At 40.0% G+C, this 21,597-nt stretch overlaps 1 protein-coding gene across 10 annotated transcripts in view; it reads left to right on the top strand.

Moving 5' to 3' along the window:
* The window catches only part of LOC122549303 (upstream-binding protein 1-like), a 145,565-nt gene that overhangs the window by 86,257 nt on the left and 37,711 nt on the right, over nt 1–21,597 (top strand). For 7 of the 10 annotated variants that reach the window (XR_015756928.1, XM_043688891.1, XM_087986129.1 and 4 more), the window contains 5 exons: nt 981–1,132; nt 2,143–2,219; nt 2,958–3,063; nt 19,369–19,475; nt 19,828–19,980. Coding sequence is in view for 9 of the 10 variants with exons in the window: in XM_043688891.1 (XP_043544826.1) it covers nt 981–1,132; nt 2,143–2,219; nt 2,958–3,063; nt 19,369–19,475; nt 19,828–19,980 (595 nt within the window). In the remaining variant the exon portion in view is untranslated. The remainder of the gene's footprint in view (nt 1–980; nt 1,133–2,142; nt 2,220–2,957; nt 3,064–19,368; nt 19,476–19,827; nt 19,981–21,597) is intronic. The other 3 variants (XM_087986130.1, XM_087986128.1, XM_043688898.2) reach the window with 1 other exon arrangement.

Below are 21,597 nucleotides of genomic sequence, written 5' to 3'. Positions count from 1 at the left end.
TGCTTTCCATTTCATGGCCTTATCTCGCTTCCCCCCCCCCCTCTCTCTTTTTCTCCCTGCTGAATGTACAAATCGAAAGAGAAACTAAGATTGCCTCTCTTTTATGGTCATATTGCAGTTATTCAGGAGCAGTGTACCCAATTTGTGAGGGTCAATTAACCAAACTTACCACCACCTTTTGTAAGATATTATTTTACATGAGTCTTTTACTAAACCACCTAAGTCAGGCCTTGTGTGTTTAGACCATTCAGACCATTTGGTGTAACTCTTGGTATTAATGGTAGTGATGCAGAAAGTTTGTCCGTGCGCTAATGTGACATTCTTCTGAAATTAGAGGCACAAGTGACCTTGTTCATGTTACAGGAAAAGTAAATATCAAATTTACTTTTGATATTTAAGGGTGGCACAGTGGTTAGCACTGCTGCCTCACAGCGCCAGAGACCCGGGTTCAATTCCTGCCTCGGGCAACTCTGTCTGGAGTTTGCACATTCTCCCCGTGTCTGCGTGGGTTTCCTCCCACAGTCCAAAGATGTGTAGGTCAGGTGAATTGGCCATGCTAAATTGCCCGTAGTGTTAGGTGTAGTGGAATGGGTCTGGGTGGGTTGCTCTTCGGAGGGTCGGTGTGGACTTGTTGGGCCGAAGGGCCTGTTTCCACACTGTAAGTAATCTAATCTAAAAAGTAATCTAATGTAATCAAGTCTGAAAGTTACAATGCCGCTTCAGATGTACAAAGTCTTATTAGTTAAACAATGAAAAAATTCCATTCTTGAATGTTTTTCATGATATTACTTTTGAGTATTAACTTACTATCTCTTAAAACTGTTGTAAACTTCATTGTGCATTAGGTTTAAATTGTATCTTCATATTCTAATGTTTTAAGACAAATGCTAAAGTATAGTTAGAAATTACATTGTTCTGTTAAGTAGAATATTTGTTTCAAACCGTTTTGCAGAAAAAAATGCTACTTCCTTATTTTGCAGTGATGTCTTGGCACTACCCATCTTCAAGCAAGAAGATTCGAACCTCCCTCCTGAGCATGAAACGAAGCATCCACCATTCCAGTATGTGCTGTATGCAGCCACATCCCCTGCTGTTAAACTACATGATGAAACACTCACCTACTTGAACCAAGGTATGTTTAATAAAGAGGATTAGCACCATGCTGTGTCTATGTGCTTCCTAGCTCATTGACTTAATGCTTGGAAACATTCTTATTATACCTTTTCAATGAATAATACCCCTTTTTAAATATTAAACCTCCTATAATGCAGACGACGTGCATCTTTCTCTACTTTTTGTTCTGTTGTGTGTCTTGTGAGCTCATTTTGTCACCTCTGGTTGATCCCCTTTATTACTAAAATTTTGATCACCTAACTTTGCCTGTATTGGGTGATTTATAAATGGGTTTGTCTTAATTACTGACTCTGGGTAATAAATGGTGTGGAGCTTTGATGGATAAATGAAGTTGTGCTCAGTCATGCTTTAACTGAATGGCAGAATAAGCTTCAGTTACAGACCTTCAGGCTTTCCAGATGTTTGACAAGATTTTGATAGCTCAGGAAAATGGATTATTTTAGAAGAGATAACATAGAATTTTGGATTTAATTTCATTATATTACAGGTATCAGATCATGTATCATCTTTGGAGAGAGAAATGTAGGGTTAATGAACTTTGTTCAGAGTGGAATATTCCACCATTGCTTTTTGTTTCAGATTTCATAAAAGCACAGCACAGTGAGGCCATTCAGCACATTGTGCCTATCTGGCTCTGTTCTTCTGCCATTCCAATGTTTTCATTAATCTGCTGGTACCCACTGTCAAGGTGGTGCATGCTAGATGAGTCAATATGTAAAAGAAATTCTTGCAGATATTTTTGTATTTTACTGGTAATTGGCATTGCTTTTATAGTTTGATCCATCTTCCTGGTACAGCTACTTTTAATTTAATGTTTCTTTATTCAAAGAATTCAAACAATAATATAGGATCTAACATGTGAATGGATTTAAATTTTAAAAATAAACTTCAGTGGCCATTACTTTGCAGTTGAACCCCTCTGGGCCTATTTTATTAGACTTTAAAATCATTTTATAGTTGGTTTGAACTGAGACCTAAATATCAAAAAGTAACTTTTGAATTCCACAGGTCAATCTTATGAAGTCCGAATGCTAGATAATCGTAAAATAGGAGATTTACCAGAAATAAGTGGGAAAATGGTCAAGGTGGGTTACTTTTTTAAAATTAAGTGTTTTAGTAAATTACTGTTAGTACAAATAAAAGACTAAATCATTGACGGATATTAAATTGTAATGGTTTGAATGTTTGTTTTTCTTTGTATAGTGTGAATCTAGCCAATATGTGAGAAGCCTTTGAACAGTTATTCTCCACTAAAGCCAATGAAAGAAAGTTGCTAGCTTTTAAATTCTTAAAAATATTGATATTCTGTGAACTGTTCTGTTTGTCACATTTAGTATATTTCAAAACTTTCAAGTTTCATGGATTTTCCTTCTCTAAAGGGAAAATCTCTATCTGGTGTCATAAAGATCAAGATTTCAAGTGTGCTAAGAGAGCTAGGTAAATACAATTGAAAGTGTTACAGCTGTGTATGGTGCATGTGTGTAAATATATATATATATATTTATATAGTTTGTATAATAAGCTGTATGTCTTCACAGATGCATTGTTAGCAAACGTTACTAGATAATTTTGGCATAGGGATCCTAGCTGTTTGCATCTACCTCCCACCTAGGATAATATTCCTATTGGTACCTTTGATACAAGAAGTTAACTTGGCCAAGAATAAAGATTGAATTTAGGGCAAAGCAAGCAGTGGGTGAAGAAAGTACATTTAGCAACCCATAGTACATTTATTTCAGTACAGTCAAGTTTGGCAGAAGTTCCATGATTCACTGACCCTTTAACAGAGAAGATAATTGTGACTTCTACCTTTTCAATACTAGAGTATAGTGAGAGTTGTATTCCATGATCGTAGACTACAATACACTGAGCATCAACAACTGGAAGGTTGGAAATGGAACCGGCCTGGAGATAGACTCCTTGATTTAGGTAAGTTTTCTGTAGTAGACTGGTCTTGCTTTTGTGTTTGTTTTTTTTTTCCCATTTTTTTCCTTTTCAAAGTTTGGCATGTTATGTGTTGTATATGTTACAGCATGTGCAGGGCATAATAAAACTTTGTTTTAGGCATGAATTGACATGCTATAGTGGCAGTAATAGAGACCTACCCGTCTGAAAGGAAGGGAGATTTGGGAAGTCAACATAGAGTTAAAAGTTAATCAGGAAATGTGGGGAGAAAGAAAATAAGGTTGTTTTGGCTATGTTGATCAAAGAAACTTGCAAAACTGGAAAGGAATGATGTGCTTGAAGACCCTATCTTTGGATTTATTTGGCTAGAGTTCAGGAATACTAGAGGAAATGTTGTTCTGCTGTAGGTTCATTATATACCAAGTAGTGAAAAAGAGAGGAGTGGAGGGGGGCACCACATTAGCACACTAGAAAGGTATCCTCATTCCAGTGTTATTAATTGAGTTCTGTAGTCTTGAACCTGGCTGGGATTAGTAACAACATAATGATTGATAGAGCTGAGAGATTTATGAATTGCATCCAAGAGAAGTGGCATGATTCATGTATTTCCAGAAAATAAAAGTTCTGGGTCTAATTCTGAGAAATGAAGAAAAGCATATAGAACATCATTGAGTGTGACAGTGATTTGAGAAACAAGCCACATCAGGTTTACAGGTTCAGGAAAAGGATGAAGTATACTATTTATCTAAAGGAGGGCTAGCATCAGTGAGTTCAGAAGGGTTATGGTTTGGATAATTTATTTGACTGTGGAGCAAACACAGTCCTATGACTGAGAAGATGTGCTACCCTGGTTGAATAAAGACCTAAATGTAAAACTGAGAAAGGGACCTGTGATAAACATAACGTTCATGGATAGTGGAAAAGCAAGTTGAATATGGATACTGCAAAGATTGACTGAGCTACACTCAAAAGTAATATGGACCTCAAAGGTCTTCACTAATCATGCAAGTAGTAGAAGTATGGTCAGAGAAAGAATAGGGCTGGTTAGAAACCATAAAATTCACCTGGGCACAATGAAATAGGCATTTTCATTTTTGATAAGATGCTGCTGCCAGAGTAACTGTAAAGCAGAAAGCAATTTATAGTAGATAGGATTAAAAAGTATGTACTTAATTGGTAGCTGTCCTCAAAGTGATAAATCAACTGGTGTTGATGGGATGCATCTTAAATTGCACAGGGAAATAAGGGTGAAAATAGTGGAGGCTCTAACCGTTTAATCTTCCTCTGATACAAACGCCAGACATAAATTCAGCAATTATAGCCAGTCGAAGCTATGCCAGAACAATGGAAACATTTTATGACTATTATCCAGAAGAAAATTTAAATTGGCATTCAGCCAAATATGGACTAATAAAAGTCAGTGCAAATTTGTTAAAGACACAATATTTGACTAACTTGAGTTCTTCAAAGTAATGGAGAGAATTGATTAGCCTAGTGCAATTCATGTTCTAAATATGGATTGTTAAAAGGTTTTGACAAGGTACCACATGACAGTCTTGTGATTAAAGGGCCAGTGACGACAAACTAAGTGACTTAAGTTCATGTGTCAAAAAACAGTGAGTGGTGATTGAATGGTTTTTCAGACTGGAGTGAAGTGTACAATGATGTTCCTTTGGAGTTGATATTGGGGCCACTGACCTTTATGTAATATTTGTGACGTGGACTTGGTATGTATTTTCTGAATTGCAGAATTGGTTCCTTCAAATATTTCTTACCCCAAAAGTTTTATATTTTACCATGTGCAATACTCTACATTCCTCAGCAAAAGAATTTGCACAATAAGTTATTAACTGCAATGTATTAAATACAATGAAAATGTTATACTGTTTTAATTTGGCTCTACCTAGTGGCAAAAGTTAGTATGTGCAGTTCTGTAGCGGCTTCAGCAGTCTTCGACCACAAGATATATAGGAGGAAAATTAAGCCATTTGGCCATTGAGTCTGTTCCTCCATTTGATCGTGGCTATTATGTTTCTCAAACCCATTCTCCTGCCTTTTCCTTATATGCCTTGATCCTCTTACTCATCAAGACCTGTCTGTCTCTGTCTTAACTACGCTGGATGACTTGGCCTCTACGGTCCCCTGTGGCATTGGGTTCCACAGATTAACTACCTGCTGGTTGAAGAAATTCCTCATCTCTGTTCTAAGGGATTGTCCCTTCACTCTGAGTCCATACCCTCAGATCCTAGTCTCTTCTCCCGGTGAACATATCATCTCTATATCCATTCTATCTAGGCCACTCGGTATTCTGTAAGTTGCAATGAGACTAATTTGAATTGGCACTTGAAAACATTGAGTGACCACAGGAGCAAGGGAAATTTTTTGAAGCTTGAAAAGAATTCAGATAAGAAAAGACCTAGGTTCGCCTATCAAAGTTAAGTCCAACCATTGCTTTATGTAAAAAATCATGTAATCTGTGCTAAGCATCGAAAGGAATTGAGACAATTTAGCTCAGGCTTGTGATCTGAACTTTGGTACTTTGAAATTTTGTTCCTTGTCTATTCTTTATTCCACCCATAATGTGAGTCAGACTGACTGTCTGTCTTTTGTGTGTCTTGTTTGTGTGTGTGTTTGGAAAAAGTTTGCTAGACAATTCAAGTTGTCCTCTTCTAATTTAAATAGAGATGTCTAGGAAATTAATCCTGGTCTGTTGTAGCTTTAAGTTTAGTTGATTTTTTTTAAAAAGAGGTATTGTTTAAAGTGGAAAGTTGTGGATTAGGAGTCCTTTCTTTGCTATTTAAGTTGTGTGTAACACTAATTTAGTTATTTTCTGTTAATGAAGTAAACTAGTGTGAATTGCTTTTGTCCTGAATAGAAGTCAGTCTGACAAATTGGTCACGAGGGATTTAGTGCAGTTTGTGATGCTTAATGCTGGTGAATGATTATCCGTGCTCTCTTCCCAGTTACATCATGACACAGAGATAATGTTTCTGCTGACCGGGGAGGGGGGGGGGGGCGCGGGGATCTGTGCATGGTCCAGAACAAGGCAACTCAATCTTGGGATATTTGCTTAGTCTCTTTGGACTGAGATGAAGACAAATTTCTTCAGTCAGAACATGTTTTTAAAATATTTTTATTGAAAAATAGATTTTTTAATATTACAATGAATACAAAACAATACAATTCAAAACAGTGCGAAGAAAGAACATCAAAAAAAGTGAAAAACCCAAACCACCCTCATGAATAATGTATAAATATGTGTAGAAAAAAAAATAAAAATCCAACTAACTACCTAATTAAATAAATAATAACCAACAACAAACTAATAAATAATAATACTTCAGCTCAGCCAAACAAAACACTCACTCTCTAATATCGAGAGATTAGTTTTCACATATTCATACACCCGGAGTTCCCCTTCTGGATATTGGACTCGTAAAGCACAATTGTTACAGCTATATAAAAGCCCTTATTAATGTGGCAGACAAATCTGTGTCCACGTATTCCAAAAAGGGCCACCACGTCTTATAAAAATTCTCAGTCTTGTCTTGTGGTGTACCATACTTCTGAGAAAATCCAAGGGTATATGCTCCAAAACCATCTTCTGCCAACCCGACAGACCCAGAGGATGTTCGGATACCCAACCTAATAAGATATTAATTCTTGCGCAGAAAGTGAGGGTGTTGAAAAGTTAATTTTTCTTATGCGCATCTACAGGGAACACACTGGGCAGGCCAAGAAGAGGAGAGATTGGGTCCTTCTCTTCCCCACCCCACCCCCACTGCCCTTTACACCCAAATTCCCCTCCATTGCATCCATCACAGCGCTCCAGTATGTTTGAAGCTTACCACAGGACCAGAGACAATGACTAAGAGTGCCCGTACCAACCTTACACTTTGGGCATGTTGAAGATACTCCTGGTATAAATTTTGACAAACGATCTGGAGCCATGTGGACCCTGTGGAGAATCTTCAATTGTAAAGCATGGGTCCTATTGCACATTGATATCTTTCTTGCTTTTTCTCAAGTATCTTCTCATACCTCTGAGGAGATGTCAACCCCTAGCTTGCTCTCTCGCACCCTGCAGAGTCGATTGAACTCATCTAAGGGGGGCATCCCCAATTGATGATGTAAAGTGCTGACCAAAAGTGTACTCTTAGCACTGAGCACCCCCCCCCCTCCCTATTTTGGATTTGTAGGGATCAGTCAAAGTGTAGTTTTTTTTTAATAAAATCCCTAACTTGGGAAAAAAATGAAGGAGGTCCCTGTTAGCTCTTATTTCCTTGCTAATTGATTAAAGGGCATCATTGTGTCTCCCTCAAATAAATTGCCCATGCAAGATGCTGCCCAATGTTTGAATCCTGTATCTATCATCCCCATATGAAAACCCAGCTTACCCACTATAGGCGTAAGAGAAGATGTTTTGCCAATATTGCGTTCCCTCTGTCGAATTACCTAACTTGACTCCATTTGGTAGTAATCTGCCTTCCTGTTCTTGCCACCAAAGTGGATAACCATACATTTATCCACGTTAAACTGCATCTGCCATGCATCTGTCCACTCACCTAACCCGTCCAGGTCACCCTGTCATCTCCGAACATCCTCCTCACATTTCACCCTGCCACCCAGCTTTGTATCATCAGCAAATTTGCTAATGTTACTATTAATACCATCTTCTATACCATTAATATATATTGTAAAAAAGCTGCGGTCCCAGTACTGATCCCTGCAGTACCCCACTGGTCACTGCCTGCCATTCCGAAAGGGAGCCGTTTATCATTACTCTTTGTTTCCTGTCAGCCAACCAACTTTCAATCCAAGTCAGTACTTTGCCCCCGATACCATGCACCCTAATTTTGCTCACTAACCTCATATGTGTGACTTTATCAAAGGCTTTCTGAAAGTCCAGGTACACTACATCCAAGGGATCTTCCTTGTCCATCTTCACAGTTACATCCTCAAAAACCTCTCTGTGACCATTTTAAATGGGAATCCATATTCGCCCTCAAGTCCTAGCACATTTGTAAGAGGCGTAGCCTCTGATTTTGCAAAATTAATCTTTTACTCTGAAAAGGTGCCAAATGTTCTGATGCATTGTATCAGGCGAGGCACTGAAACTGCTGAATGTGACAAAAAAATGAGGGCATCATGTCCATACAATGCATTCTTATATAATTTTGACCCCACACGGAGCTGATATATTAGGATCCCTACGAATGGCCTCTGTCAATGGTTCCATCACCAATGTTAAAAGCAATGGCAAAAGGGGACAGCCCTGCCGACTGCCCTAAAAATGTTAAAATTGCCTGATGGTACCCCATTGGTGATGACTGCAGCGAGAGGGTCTCTGTAGAGAACCTTTACCCATCTTATAAAGGCTTCGCTCAAGCCAAACCACTCCGGAGCATAGAAAAGGTACGGCCACTCAACTTGGTCAAATGCCTTCTCCGCATCAAGAGAAACTACCAATCCCTGTATTGACTGTTGTTGACATGCTTGAATTATATTAAGCAGCTTCCGAACATTATTGGAGGATCTGCAGCCTTTTATGAAGGCTGGCTAGTCCTCTTTAACAATAGAAGGTAAGACAGTCTCCAGTCTTAATACAAGAGTCTTAGAGAGAATTTTTAAGAGTGAAATGGGCTTGTACGAAGCATAGTCCTCAGGGACCTTTTCCCTTTTTGTCACAATAAGCAAAATATCAACCTCTCTCAGGGATAGCAGGAGATGACCATGACTGTATAAGTCATTAAAGATGTTGAGCATTGGGACTGACAATATGTTTACAAATCTGTATAGAATTTGCTGGGAAGTCCATCAGGACCGGGTGTCTTTCCACTCTGAAGCTGCTTCACAGCCTACTGCACCTCTTGCTCTGCTAAGGGGGTATTGTGAAAAGACTCATGTTCAGGGGTCATGCCCGGGAGCTCCAGACCTTGGCCTGCCCTTCCTCACCACCCTCAGATTGGTATAACTCAGAGTAAAATCTCTGGAATAGAACATTAATCTTTTCGGAATCACATGTTAGGTTGCCAGACCCTTCCCTAATCAATGTAATGGCTTGAGGAGCACTCCTTTTCCTGGCAAGATATACTAGGTACTTGCCTGACTTGTCACCATGCTCAAACAACCTTTTCTTTATGAAAGTTTAGCTCATTCTTCGCTGTCAGCGAGAGCATGGAATTCAGTGCAGACCACAGCACTGTAATCCTCTGTAGCTTGACCAACGACGGCCTGTCAAAGTAAGCTGACTTCAACTATGCTTCGAGAAGATGTTGCTGTTTGCCCTTCTTCCGACTGACAGAGTAGGAAATAACTAACTCCCAGAACAGGCTTTGGTAGTTTCTCAAAGGATGGATAGGCCACTAACTGAGCCTGAGTTAATGTCTAGCAATGCCCAAAATTCCCTAGAGAAGTACTCCACAAACTTATTATCCTTAAGCACAAAGGGATCCATTTGCCACTGCCTTGGGCCCACTGTAACGTCCTTAATCTTTACCAACAGGTACACTGGAGCACGATCGGAGATAGTAATATGACCAATAGTACAAAATGCCACCAAGTCCAGGATTGCCATGGGGGTCAGCAAAAAAATCAGTCCTGGTGTGACATCTGTGTGGTTTGGGGAAAAAAAGTAAAATCCCTGCCTGTAGGGTGGAGACGCCTCCACACACAAATCCACTAATTGTTTAGGTTGTACAGAGGGTATCAAGGGGCCTTTGGGCAACCTGTCTACCGTGGGATCAATGAAACAATTAAAATCTCCTCCTATAATGATATGCCAGGTCTCGAGACTGATCAATTTAGAAAACTCATCTACCAGAAATATGAGGGGATGGGCCAGAGGGCAATAAACATTTAAAACACCATATTCTTCCCTGTTTATCTGGGCTTTGAGAATTACAAACCTCCCGTGTGTGTCTTTAATGCACTCTAGTAACTTTAGTGGTTAGGAGGAATCTTCCATTTTAGCCACTTCCCTACTTCTGGTATTAAAAAATAAGAAGTAAACCTGATCAAAGCCATTCTGCTGTAGTTTCAAATGCTCCCTATCATTCAAGTGTGTCTCCTGTAACAAAGAAATATCCACCTTTTTTTCCTTTCTAAGACTCGAAAATACCTTCTTCCTCTTAGTTGGTGAGTGTCGGCCCTTGATGTTCCAAGTACACCATTTAATCGTCATTAGCCATAACCTTCTGCAGTAACATTTAGATTCCAGAGAGGAGGAACTCAAACCTTAGACCTCGAACCTTGCTGAGCCTTAGTGTCGCAAGGCCCATTGAACATGAAAACTACATAAACTGAAACCACTACAGTTAACAAAGTCATCCCAACCATTCTTCCTCTTCCTCTTCCTCTTCCTCTTCTTCCTCTTCCTCTTCCTCTTCCTCTTCTTCCTCTTCCTCTTCCTCTTCCTCTTCCTCTTCCTCTTCCTCTTCCTCTTCCTCTTCCTCTTCCCCACTAGCTAGAGCTGCACCGCAAACGCGAGTAGAATAGAAAGGAAATACACCATAGAATAGCAATGTGAATAAAGACATCATCCTCGGTATAACTTTAGCAATTAGAAGTATACATCTCGACCACCACCAAACATATAGTTTAGACCAGATTATTACCAATAAAAAAGATAAGAAAAGAAAGCCCCGACCAGACTTCCTCTTTTTTAAAAGAAATAAACAAGAGATATACCCAAGTAGCACTACTATTTATACATAGTAAATTGTTCAGATTAATTTGTCCACAAAGTCTCTTGCCTTCTCTGACCTGTCAAAGACATGTACAGATCCACCTGAGGTGATCTGAAGCACCGCCGAATACCTCAGAGTACTGGATCCCAAGCTCCCTCAGTCTTCTCTTGGTGCTGTCATAGGATTTTCTTTTCTGGATCACCGCTGCTGAGAACTCCTGGAAGAACATTATCTTAGAGCCCTTGTAAACCAGGGCCTTCAGGTCCTTCCCCTGGATTCTGGAAGATTCCATGGTTCTCTCCTTATATCTATAATGATGAAACTGCACCAAGATAGGACAAGGACGTTGATCCAGACCTGACCTCCGTGACCCGGTGAGCCCCCTCAATCTTCAAGCCTCTCATTCCATCCTCCAAGTTGAGGAATTTCGGCAACCAGCCCTCAAATTCCACATGCCGCTCACCTTCCTTACCCTCTGGCAGACCGATGACCCAAATTCTTTTTCTTCTGCCCCTGTTCTCGAGGTCCTCAACTTGGTCAAGCACATTACGAACCTGCACCTCCAAGACTTTGATCCTATCCTTGGAGGAACCAGTATCAGCTTCCACCACCGTGACTGTGTTCTACCTCATCCGTCCTTTACTTCAGCTCTCCTAGCTGCTGTTCATGCGTCTGCAGCATACTAGAGATTGGGGCCAGTTTCTCCTCTATCTGCTTACCCAACATCTTGCAAGATTTCGCGAGCTCCTTCACCAGGCCCTACTAAGAAATAGAGTCCGAGGATGCTGCAGGCCCGGCCTTTGGACGTTCCTCCTCCCTTCTTTGGCATCCCTCGACGGCAAAAACTGAGGTAAGTTGATTTTTAACAGTTTCCTGGGACTCCACGACCTTTCCTAAGTCCCAGGATGTTGCAGTGGTCCAGGTAGGGTGGATCAAAAATTCATCACACTTGTGCTGCTGTTTAGGTCACCGCCATCCAGCTGTGATCATCTTGAGTGGTGGAGCAGGCTTGATGGGCAGAATTGCCTACTGCTATTTTCTGTTTTCACTTCTAGTTATATTAAAGTGAAACAATGTTGGGCTGAGTCAATGTTAGGGTTTTTGCTGTATTACATACTGTTAACTGAACTCAGAAATCCATCTTCGTATTTTGAAAGTTGGAAATGCAATAATTAGTGAAACTACAATAAAATTCTAGGAAGTTTTAGCAAAATAGGCTGATGCTCAGCTGAAGTGGAGAGAATGGCCAATTGATATGCTTTGGTAAGAATGAAAATGTGGAATATGCGCTATTTGATTTTTAAAGAGATGCAGGAAACACAGAAACCTTGGTCTATATACAAAAATCTTTGAAGGTGACAAGACTGTTTTGAAAAGCCTATGAGGAAAACTTGAAGAGTTCCTTGGCTTTGATAGAGGAATAAGTACAAATGCATTAAAATTGGGCCAGCAGTTAATAAAACAATTTTAGTTAAGTATCATCTTGAATATTATGTTCTGTTCTGCATACTATACTTAAGGAAAGTAATCAAGATCTTAGTCAGGGTGCTAGAAGTGATTTATAAAAATAATACTAGAAATTAGGACTTCAGTTATGAGCTTGTTACCCCTGTAAAATGCAGTAGGGTGCGAAGATCTTTAGTAAATTTGGTCAAATTGTGACTTGCTTTGTTAGAATAAATAAAGATGCAAGTATTTCCAATGGTTCAGGATTGGTAACCAGATCTCAAATTTAAGATGATTGGCCAAAATGTCCTATGGTGACTTTTTTTTTGTGCATAGCAAGTTGTGATCTGGGTACACTTTCTAGTACAATAAATAGTTGTAAGGAAAAAAAATGCAGGCTTATAGGTATAGAACAGGAGTGGTATTATTTGTAGATTGCAGTCAAATGGTTGGCATGGGTACAATAAGTCAGATGGCCATCTTCAGTTTTGAATAATTTTGTGGATCCTTTTTAATGTTGAAATTGGAAGTGTTTTTCTGTTCTCATAGTTAATCTTGTAATCAATCTATTTTTCTGGTACAGTGAAGCACATACTTTAGATGTACAGACTTACTGTCATGATAGTACTGTTTTCTAAATCTGTCCTTGATATGTTCTGAACGTATCAATATCAAACCATGAAGTCATGCACTTTGCTTTCTTTAAAAGAAAAAGTTAGGTGAAACTAAAACAAAATTCAAGTTGGCCTTGAAGAGAAAAATAATTGACATAATAACAAGACTTTCAGCACTCCAGAAGTTGTTCCTAATCTGGACCCATCTGTGATCAGAATTCCTCAAGTAAAACATTAGCCTGGATTTTGATCAATGAATAAATGGCATGAAATGTTCATTAACATACTTCCAATGGACGTTTTCATAATTTTCTGTTCTATTCTATTCAATATTCTTACCTATATTGAAGAGCAAATAACTGAATATCTGCTCAACCTTGAAGATTGAATAATCTTCACTGAGATACAGTGCTAAGAATTTCACATTATATATTAATCCCTAAATTAACCTTGAGTCTAATGCACCTAGCAATTTGCAATGGCATTCAGGACCAGTGTTGAACATACTCAAGGTCATCCTTACTTGTCCATTGATGCTAGCTTCATTCATTCTTCCAGCTTTTTAGCCATGGCATTCTTATTGCTCAAACATACAGCACAATTTGACATTCAGCTGTCTCGCAGCAGGAAGATAAAGCTAACGGGATAAGAATGCCTGCATCTCCTCAATTCATACCATAGCATCAGAGTAGTAAGGGTATGGAATGCTTTGCCTGCAACGGTAGTAGATTCGCCAACTTTAAGTACATTTAAGTCGTCATTGGGCAAGCATATGGACGTACAAGGAATAGTGTAGGTTGATTGGGCTTAGATTGGTATGACAGGTCGGCGCAACATCATGGGCCGAAGGGCCTGTACTGTTCTATTATGTTCTATGTTCTATCATGGGCTCAACTGTGCTGAAGTTTGATATAATGTTGTACCTTGTGCCTTTGTCAAATCCCAGCTCACCTACATTTTATTATCTTGCATTTCTGCTAAATTCTGTCCAAGCCAGCATTTATTGCCTATCCCTAGTTGTCCTTTAGAAAGCAGTGCTAAGCTGCTGTCTTGAACAAAATGCAGTCCATTTGGTGTAGTTACACTCACCGTGTGGTGAGGGAGGGAATCTCAAGATTTTCACCCAGTAAGTGAAGGAAGTGCTATCCATGGTACTTGTGGTGGGTTTGGAGGGTATAGTTTAGGAAGCCTTGATGAATTTCTGCAGTGCAGCCTTTGGACGGTACGCATTGATGCTTTATTTGCATCATTTTTGGAAGGAGTGAACATTTGTGGACATGATGCCAAACAAGCAGCTGTTTTGTCCTGGATGGTGTCAAATGTCTTGGTTTGTTATTGGAGCTGCAGTCATCCAGGAAAGAGTATTTTGTCACACCTGATTTTGAGGAGTTGGTGATGAGTTACTTATTACAGGATTCCTAACCTCTAACCTGCTCTTGTATCCACAGTATTGATGGAGCTAATGCAATGCAGTTTCTGGTTACTGGTAATTTCCAGGCCATTGAGAGAAATTCAGTGATAATGTCATTGGATGTTATGGTTTGATAGTTCAATTTTCCTTTATTGGAGGTGTTATTGCCAAAAATATTGCTTTCCACTTGTCAGTCTAAACCTTGGTATTGTCCAGGTCTTGTTGCATTTGGACATGGACTGCTTCAGGAACTGCAGAATTATGAATGTTGTTGACATGATGCAATCATGAGATAACATCTCCACTTAGAATTGTTACAACATAGAGATAGTAAGCCAAATCAAAGCAGCCTCACTACCACTGGATTCACGTTCAATGACCCTCAATTGCTCAGTTGTTTCTATCTAGAGCATATAAATAATAGATCTTGGACAGTAAGCTCATAAATTTAAACAGAAATTAGTAACTGATTATTAAGAATGTACTTTTAGCAGAATGCTGATTAAAATTTAAAGCCGTCTAATTAATAAATATGATCTTAACCCCAGACAGACAGAGACGCATGCAATTAAGGGATAAATTCAAAAAGGAAAGCAAAAGATTTGTAATTTGTCAGTTTAATAACCGTTTTAGCAGTAAATATCAGGCCCTCATGAAATCCATGAGCGATGGGTTGTAAATAGTGATAAATTTGTAAAATGTCCATGTTATAGAGGAGGAAGTGCTTGATGTCTTAAAATGCAAATGGTGGATAAATCCCCAGGACCTGACCCTAGAACTCTGTGGAAAGCTAAGGAAGTGATTGCCGGTCTCCTTGCTAAGATATTTGTGTCACCAGTAGCCACGGGTGAGATACTGGAAGACTGGATGTTGGCTGAAAGTGGTGGTGCCGTTATTTAAGAAAGATTTAGGAAAAGCCAGGAAACAATAGACTGGTGAGCCCGACGTAAGTTGTTGGAGGGGATTGAGCAACAGAATTTGAATATACTTGGATAAACGAGGATTGAATAGGGATAGTCGACATGGCTTTGTAGGGAATCATGTCCCACGGACGAGATTGATTTTGATTTTTGAAGAAGTGACAAAGATGATTAAACACAGCAGTGAATGATGTCTATATGGACGTCAGTGTGGTGAAACGGTTAAAAATTATGTCCCAATACATGTGTGAATCTAACCGGAATGGAGGTGTTGCTTAGTCCCGTGTGAATCTTATTACACACCTCCCCGTGTGAATCTTCTTATCTGTATGTAACCAGAACGGAATGTGTTTTTTAGCCTTGCTCTGTTGTTCACATGAATGTTTATATCTGGAAAAGAGTATATCAGCTGGAAAAGTCTCCAGTTCGGTGAGTCTGCTCCGGGGTTACGTTTAACCGCCGAGCGTGGGTTGTTGGCAACCGCTCTACGAGAACTGACGGCTCCCAGTTCCGGTAACATGTAGAGTGAGTATAAGCCAGACCCGTTGGTTGTGGCGACGCTGCGGGGAATAAAATGCCCATGTTCTAGCAGACTCGCCTCTTGGTCGTTTGTTCTGTGTCAGACTACTCTCCTACGAACCTGACCTTGAGAATTTTTTAAAACAGTCAGCAAGGTTAGCAAGGTTGAATCACCTAGAATTCAGAGGAGCTAGCCAATTGAAGGTAGGGGACAGAGGATGGTGTGGAGGGTTTTTGGAACGGAGGCTGGAGTAGAGTGGTGTGCCACAAGGATCGGTGCTGGGTCCAGTACTTTTCTTCATTTATATAAATGATTTTGGATGTGAATATCAGAAGAATGGTTAATAAGTTGCAGATGACATCAAATAGATGATGTCGTGGACAGCAAAGAAAGTTATGAGTACAACGGGACCACAATCCGATGGGCCAATGGGTTGAGGAGTGGCAGATAAAGTTTTGTTGAGGTTAATGCGAGGTGTTGCATTTTGGTAAGGCTAATCAGGGCAGGACTTATACACTTAATGGTCAGGTCCTGGGGAGTGTTACTGAACAAAGAGCCCTTGGGGGATAGGTTCATAGTTACTTGAAAGTGGAGTTGCAGGTATCAAGGGAGTGAAGAGTGCGTTTGGTATGCTTACCTTTTTGGTCAGTGCATTGAGTGCAAGAGTTGTGGGTGTACAGGACATTGGTTAGGCCACTTTTGGAATACTGTGTTCTATTATGGTCTCCTTGCTGTCGGAAGGATGTTGTAAAACTCGAAAGGGTTCAGAAAAGATTTAAAAAGATATGGTTGGGATTGGAATGTTTGAGTTATAGAGAGAGGCTGAATATGCTGGGCTATTTTCCCTGGAATGTAGAAGTCTAAGGATGACCTTTTTATAGAGTTTTAGAAAATCATGAGGGGCATGGATAGAATGAATAGCCAAAGTCTTTTTCCCAAGGTAGGGGTGTCCAAAACTAGAGGGCATAGGTTTAAGGTGAGAGGGGAAAGATTTAAGAGACCCGAGGGATAACTTTTCTCACACAAAGGGTGGTGTGTGTGTGTGTATGGAATGAGTTGCCAGAAGTGGTGTAAGGCTGGTACAATAACAATATTTAAAAGGCATCAGGAAGGGTATATAAATAGGAAGGGTTTAGAGAAATATGGGCCAAATACTAGCAAAGGGACGAGATTACTTGAGGATATCTGGTTGCCATGGATGGGTTGGACTGAAGAGTTGGTTTCCGAACTGTTAAAGTCTGACTATATATCTTAAATTGCAATGACATAGACCAATGCAAATAGCTTCTCTAAACTCTGGAGACTCACTTGCTTCTTACAGGCTGGGATTATTTTCTCCAAACTTGTAGCAAGTCGAGAATTGGAGAATAATGAAAGAGCAAAGTCAAAAACAAAAACACCCAATCTGGAAGCTTCTAAAACAAAACTGCACCTTGCCCAAAACCCAGTCAGGGTCAGTTCACTCTTTGTTATCTGTTTTCCTTTCAGTATTCTCTGGTTGGCTGGCCAACACCTGTTCTCCTTTTAATCAGTACAACATCTGACCAGCTGACATTCCCTGAGCATAGCAAGATCTCTATACTGAAACATCTGCAATGCAGTAATTAATCTCCATTATCTTGCCAGGTCTGTCCCAAACAGCAAACCAGAAAACAAAGAATTGTGACTACTGGAAATAAGAAACAAAATATAAATAGCTGGAGAAACTCAGCAGATCTGGCGGCGTCTGTGGGGAGAAAGCAGAATCAATGTTTCTGGTCCAGTGACAAACCTTCCCCTGCCCCCCTCCCCCCAAATCTTCCCTTGTCATTTCTCAACGTACCATAAGTTGGTTGCAGCCAGCTCACTGAGAATGATGGTTAATTTTCGAATTCATTGGAGAATATGGTGTCTGGTAAATTCTACTAAATAGGACTCTATTGAGGACTTTGGAGCAGCATACATGAGAACACTGGACATACTGTGAAATGCTGATTGCCAACGGCAACTTTCCTTTATGGCTGATTCTCTCTGTTAAGGAGCATTGAATCAAATTCCTATATGTTGATAAAGCCACTAGAGCCTCTGCTTTATTTCCTTGTTTTCATGCAGACCCAGATACGATTACTGCTGTTAGCTGTATATATTTGACTTTGCTGATACTCAGTTACAACATAAATGGCATTCTCCATCATAGACATGTCAAGCCACAAAGATGTTCTACCTGCCACACAAATGAATAACATGATTTATGAATTTAATGATGTGATATCAGATTTGTACATTGTATGCCTTTGGTTTTTTGCAGTAGGTAGAGCGTTGTCCATGCTCAACCACTTCCAGAGCTTTGCAAATAATATCCAACATGAAATGCGATGCTACAATTGAAACAGCACTTACTAAACAATTGTGTTCCAAGAAATGTATTAATGACCAATGTCAGGTTCCCCTGATTTCTCAGTGTGGCTCCGGTAGATTCTGTCATTTATAGGGAAAAGGAATTTGTACAGGCATTGTCATTTCAAATAAAAAGAAAGGATGCTGTTCACTAGTGCATCCCTCACAGTACATCTCATCAAATCACAGTCAACAAAGGTTTTGGATTTAAACAAAATCTTTAGGGGGTATCTTTTCCTTGATGCACATTTTTTGGCAAAACCTTGACCAAGCTGAGTCCATGTGCCAACCAATCAGCATTCTATCTTCCATGCAGTATAATTTGCAGATTTTGAAGAATTGGACCAATGTTAGAAGCAAAAAAGAGTTTAGAGCTAAGGGGAAGCAGTTAGTAAGAGTGCAAACTAAATTGATAGTTCCCTTTCAAAGTTAACTTAAGATTAGATTAGATTAGATTACAGTGTGGAAACGGGCCCTTCGGCCCAACAAGTCCACACCGACCCGCCGAAGCGAAACCCACCCATACCCCTACATTTACCCCTTACCTAACACTGAGTCGGGAATTGAACCCGGGTCTCTGGCGTTGTGAGGCAGCAGTGCTAACCACTGTGCCACCGTGCTGCCCAGTGCTATGTCTACTTTAGGTTCCTTCTGTACTAAGGGGTTGTAAAACTATGCCTCTTTGAAGTATTATTGATCACATAAGGAGGTGAATTACCTTGGGGGGGAAAAAGTCAGTAAAATGTGAAGTATGTATGAATTAAACCATTTGTCCCATATTTCTCCCATTGCACAGTTGGACCTTTGGCAGTCACTCACATTACGCAGAAGTATTCAGGGGAATGAACATGGTAGAAAAGAGCCAAACAGTGCTATTTGACTGTAATTAATTTTTAATGAGGTTGGCAGATACAAAACTCATCCAAATGAGTCATTTTTTGCTCAGTGGTTAGAATTTCCTTTTTGAAAACTGTGGCAGGCTGGGGAGGAGAAACATGTATAGTTTTAACACTGAACAGTTCAACAATTTAGGAAGGCACAACATTGTTTTTGTGAAATTTATTTTAAATGCAAGGACAAGAAATGGTAACTCTCAAATGGCTGAATGGGTTGATCATGAACAATGTAACATTTCAGCAGTATAGTTTGGGAAGGGTCAGTCCTCAGACTACATTTATATTTCAAAGTCTACTTTTCACATGTTATTCCTGATCATTTGGAGAGCTAGATAATGCAGTTTGTGTGTTGTGCAATGTATAATTAGACACTGCCATCAATTACTTTGGTTTTGCTTTTAATAATTGTCCATTCTGGAGATGTGACTGACTTATGTATTTCTTTTCAAAAAATGCAGATATTCCGATGTCTGTTGGAATTATAGATCCTAGAACTAATCCAGCACAACTGAACACAATTGAATTTCTATGGGATCCAGCAAAACGCACCTCTGCTTTTATTCAGGTTGGTAGAGATGCTTGCTCCTTTTAAAGGATGGAGTTGTTATTTGGTGTAAATTATGGTGTAACAGTTAATTGGGTATGACTGGGCAGAATTAGAAATGGCCATCTCAACAGAAATGCACTTTTATGAATTTACTTTTACACTGAACCAAATAGTTTTCTGCCTGGCTTTGAAAGTCTTGAGTCATTTGTTGGTCTTGAAACACAAGTGTGCAATAATTTCACTTTGGTCATTTTATTACGTGTGTCCTCTTAAAACAAAAATTCATAATACATTTTGTGCAGTTCGTTGCAACTTAACATTAACATATTCATCTTTGACCCCAGGAACTGTACACTAATTTTGCTTGCAGGTACATTGTATTAGCACAGAATTTACTCCCAGAAAACATGGGGGTGAGAAGGGGGTTCCATTCAGGATTCAGATCGACACATTCAAGCAAAATGAAACAGGAGAATATACAGACCACCTTCATTCAGCCAGCTGCCAAATTAAAGTTTTCAAGGTACTGTGTGATGCACTTTGTTTTGTTCAAAGTGGCCCTGCCATCCTACAGCTTGCAAATGATAATACTACTGGTGATTTGATATTCTGGCAAGCCCCTATGAGGAGTGAGTATACTTGTCAAATGGTTCTTGTAAACGACAATTCTTGCAAACCTGAAACACTGAGCCACCGGAAAGCATTTGTATTAGTACATGAAACCATATACAGAGGAATCTCGATTATCCGAAGGAGACCTCGAGGTCCCGATAGAAACATTTTCATCAAAGACGTGTTCACGTCTTTTGTTTACAGTGATTAAACAGGCGCAGTCTCCAAATGACTGACGACCTGCCCTCTCTCTTCTGCCCCCCTCCCCCACACTTTCCCCTGGAGTTCTGCAGAGGGGTGTACCCTAACCAACCCCCTTCCCCCGAGATAATCTGATCAACATTGTCCTGTACAGGGGGTTGGGCGGGGGCTCGCATGCTGTGTGCTTCTGCAGTCTCCTGAAGAGGGAGCAGATTCTGAGTCCCAGAGGAAATGCATTTAATTGATTAACCAAATAATCGATTATCCGAACGAAATAGTGCCCGCCCAACTCGTTCAGATAATCGAGGTTACCCTATATTGGGAAAACTGTTTATATTTTTCATTTTAATTCATTTTTCCTAGGCAGTGTATTTTAGCACATCTGCTAAGTTGGAGTTTAATTCGAGTTGCTGCATTTTGGGAAAGCAAATCTTAGCAGGTTTTATACACTTAATGGTAAGGTCCTAGAGAGTGTTGCTGAACAAAGAGATCTTGGAGTGCAGGTTCATAGCTCCTTGAAAGTGGAGTCGCAGGGAGATGGGATAGTGAAGAAGGCGTTTGGTATGCTTTCCTTTATTGGTCAGAGTATTGAGTACAGGAGTTGGGAGGTCATGTTGCGGCTCTACAGGACATTGGTTAGGCTACTGTTAGAATATCGCGTGCAGTTCTGGTCTCCTTCCTATCGGGAAGATGTTGTGAAACTTGAAACGGTTCAGAAAAGATTTGGAAGGATGTTGCCAGGGTTGGAGGATTTGAGCAATAGGGAGAGGCTGAACAGGTTGGGGCTGTTTTCCCTGGAGCATTGGAGGTAGAGGAGTGACCTTATAGACGTTTACAAAATTATGAAGGGCATGGATAGGATAAATAGACAGTCTTTTCCCTGGGGTCGGGGAGTCCAGAATTAGAGGGCATAGGTTTAGGGTGAGAGGGGAAAGATATAAAAGAAAGCTAAGGAGCAACTTTTTCACGAGGAGAGTGGTACGTGTATGGAATGAGCTGCCAGAGGTAATGGTGGAGGCTGGTACAATTGCAACATTTAAGAGGCATTTGGATGGGTATATGAATAGGAAGGGTTTGGAGGGATATGGGCCAGGTGCTGGCAGGTGGGACTAGATTGGGTTGGGATATCTGGTCGGCATGGACTGGTTGGACCGAGGGGTCTGTTTCCATGCTGTACATCTCTATGACTCTATGCTTCGAAAACACCTTTTCTTCCAAGTTACCACTGACAACGGTGCATTTTTATTTTGTGGTGTTTGAGTCCCGATTTGAGGGTTGTGTTTATCAATTATGAAGTGTAAGTTTTTAATGAAGTTGTAAACCATTC

Source organism: Chiloscyllium plagiosum, unplaced genomic scaffold, assembly GCF_037043375.1.
Source record: "Chiloscyllium plagiosum isolate Xiang-an unplaced genomic scaffold, Cpla_swu_hap1 HiC_scaffold_4, whole genome shotgun sequence".
In the NCBI taxonomy this organism is placed as follows: Eukaryota; Metazoa; Chordata; class Chondrichthyes; order Orectolobiformes; family Hemiscylliidae; genus Chiloscyllium; species Chiloscyllium plagiosum.
This window is presented reverse-complemented; position numbering and strand designations above follow the sequence as displayed.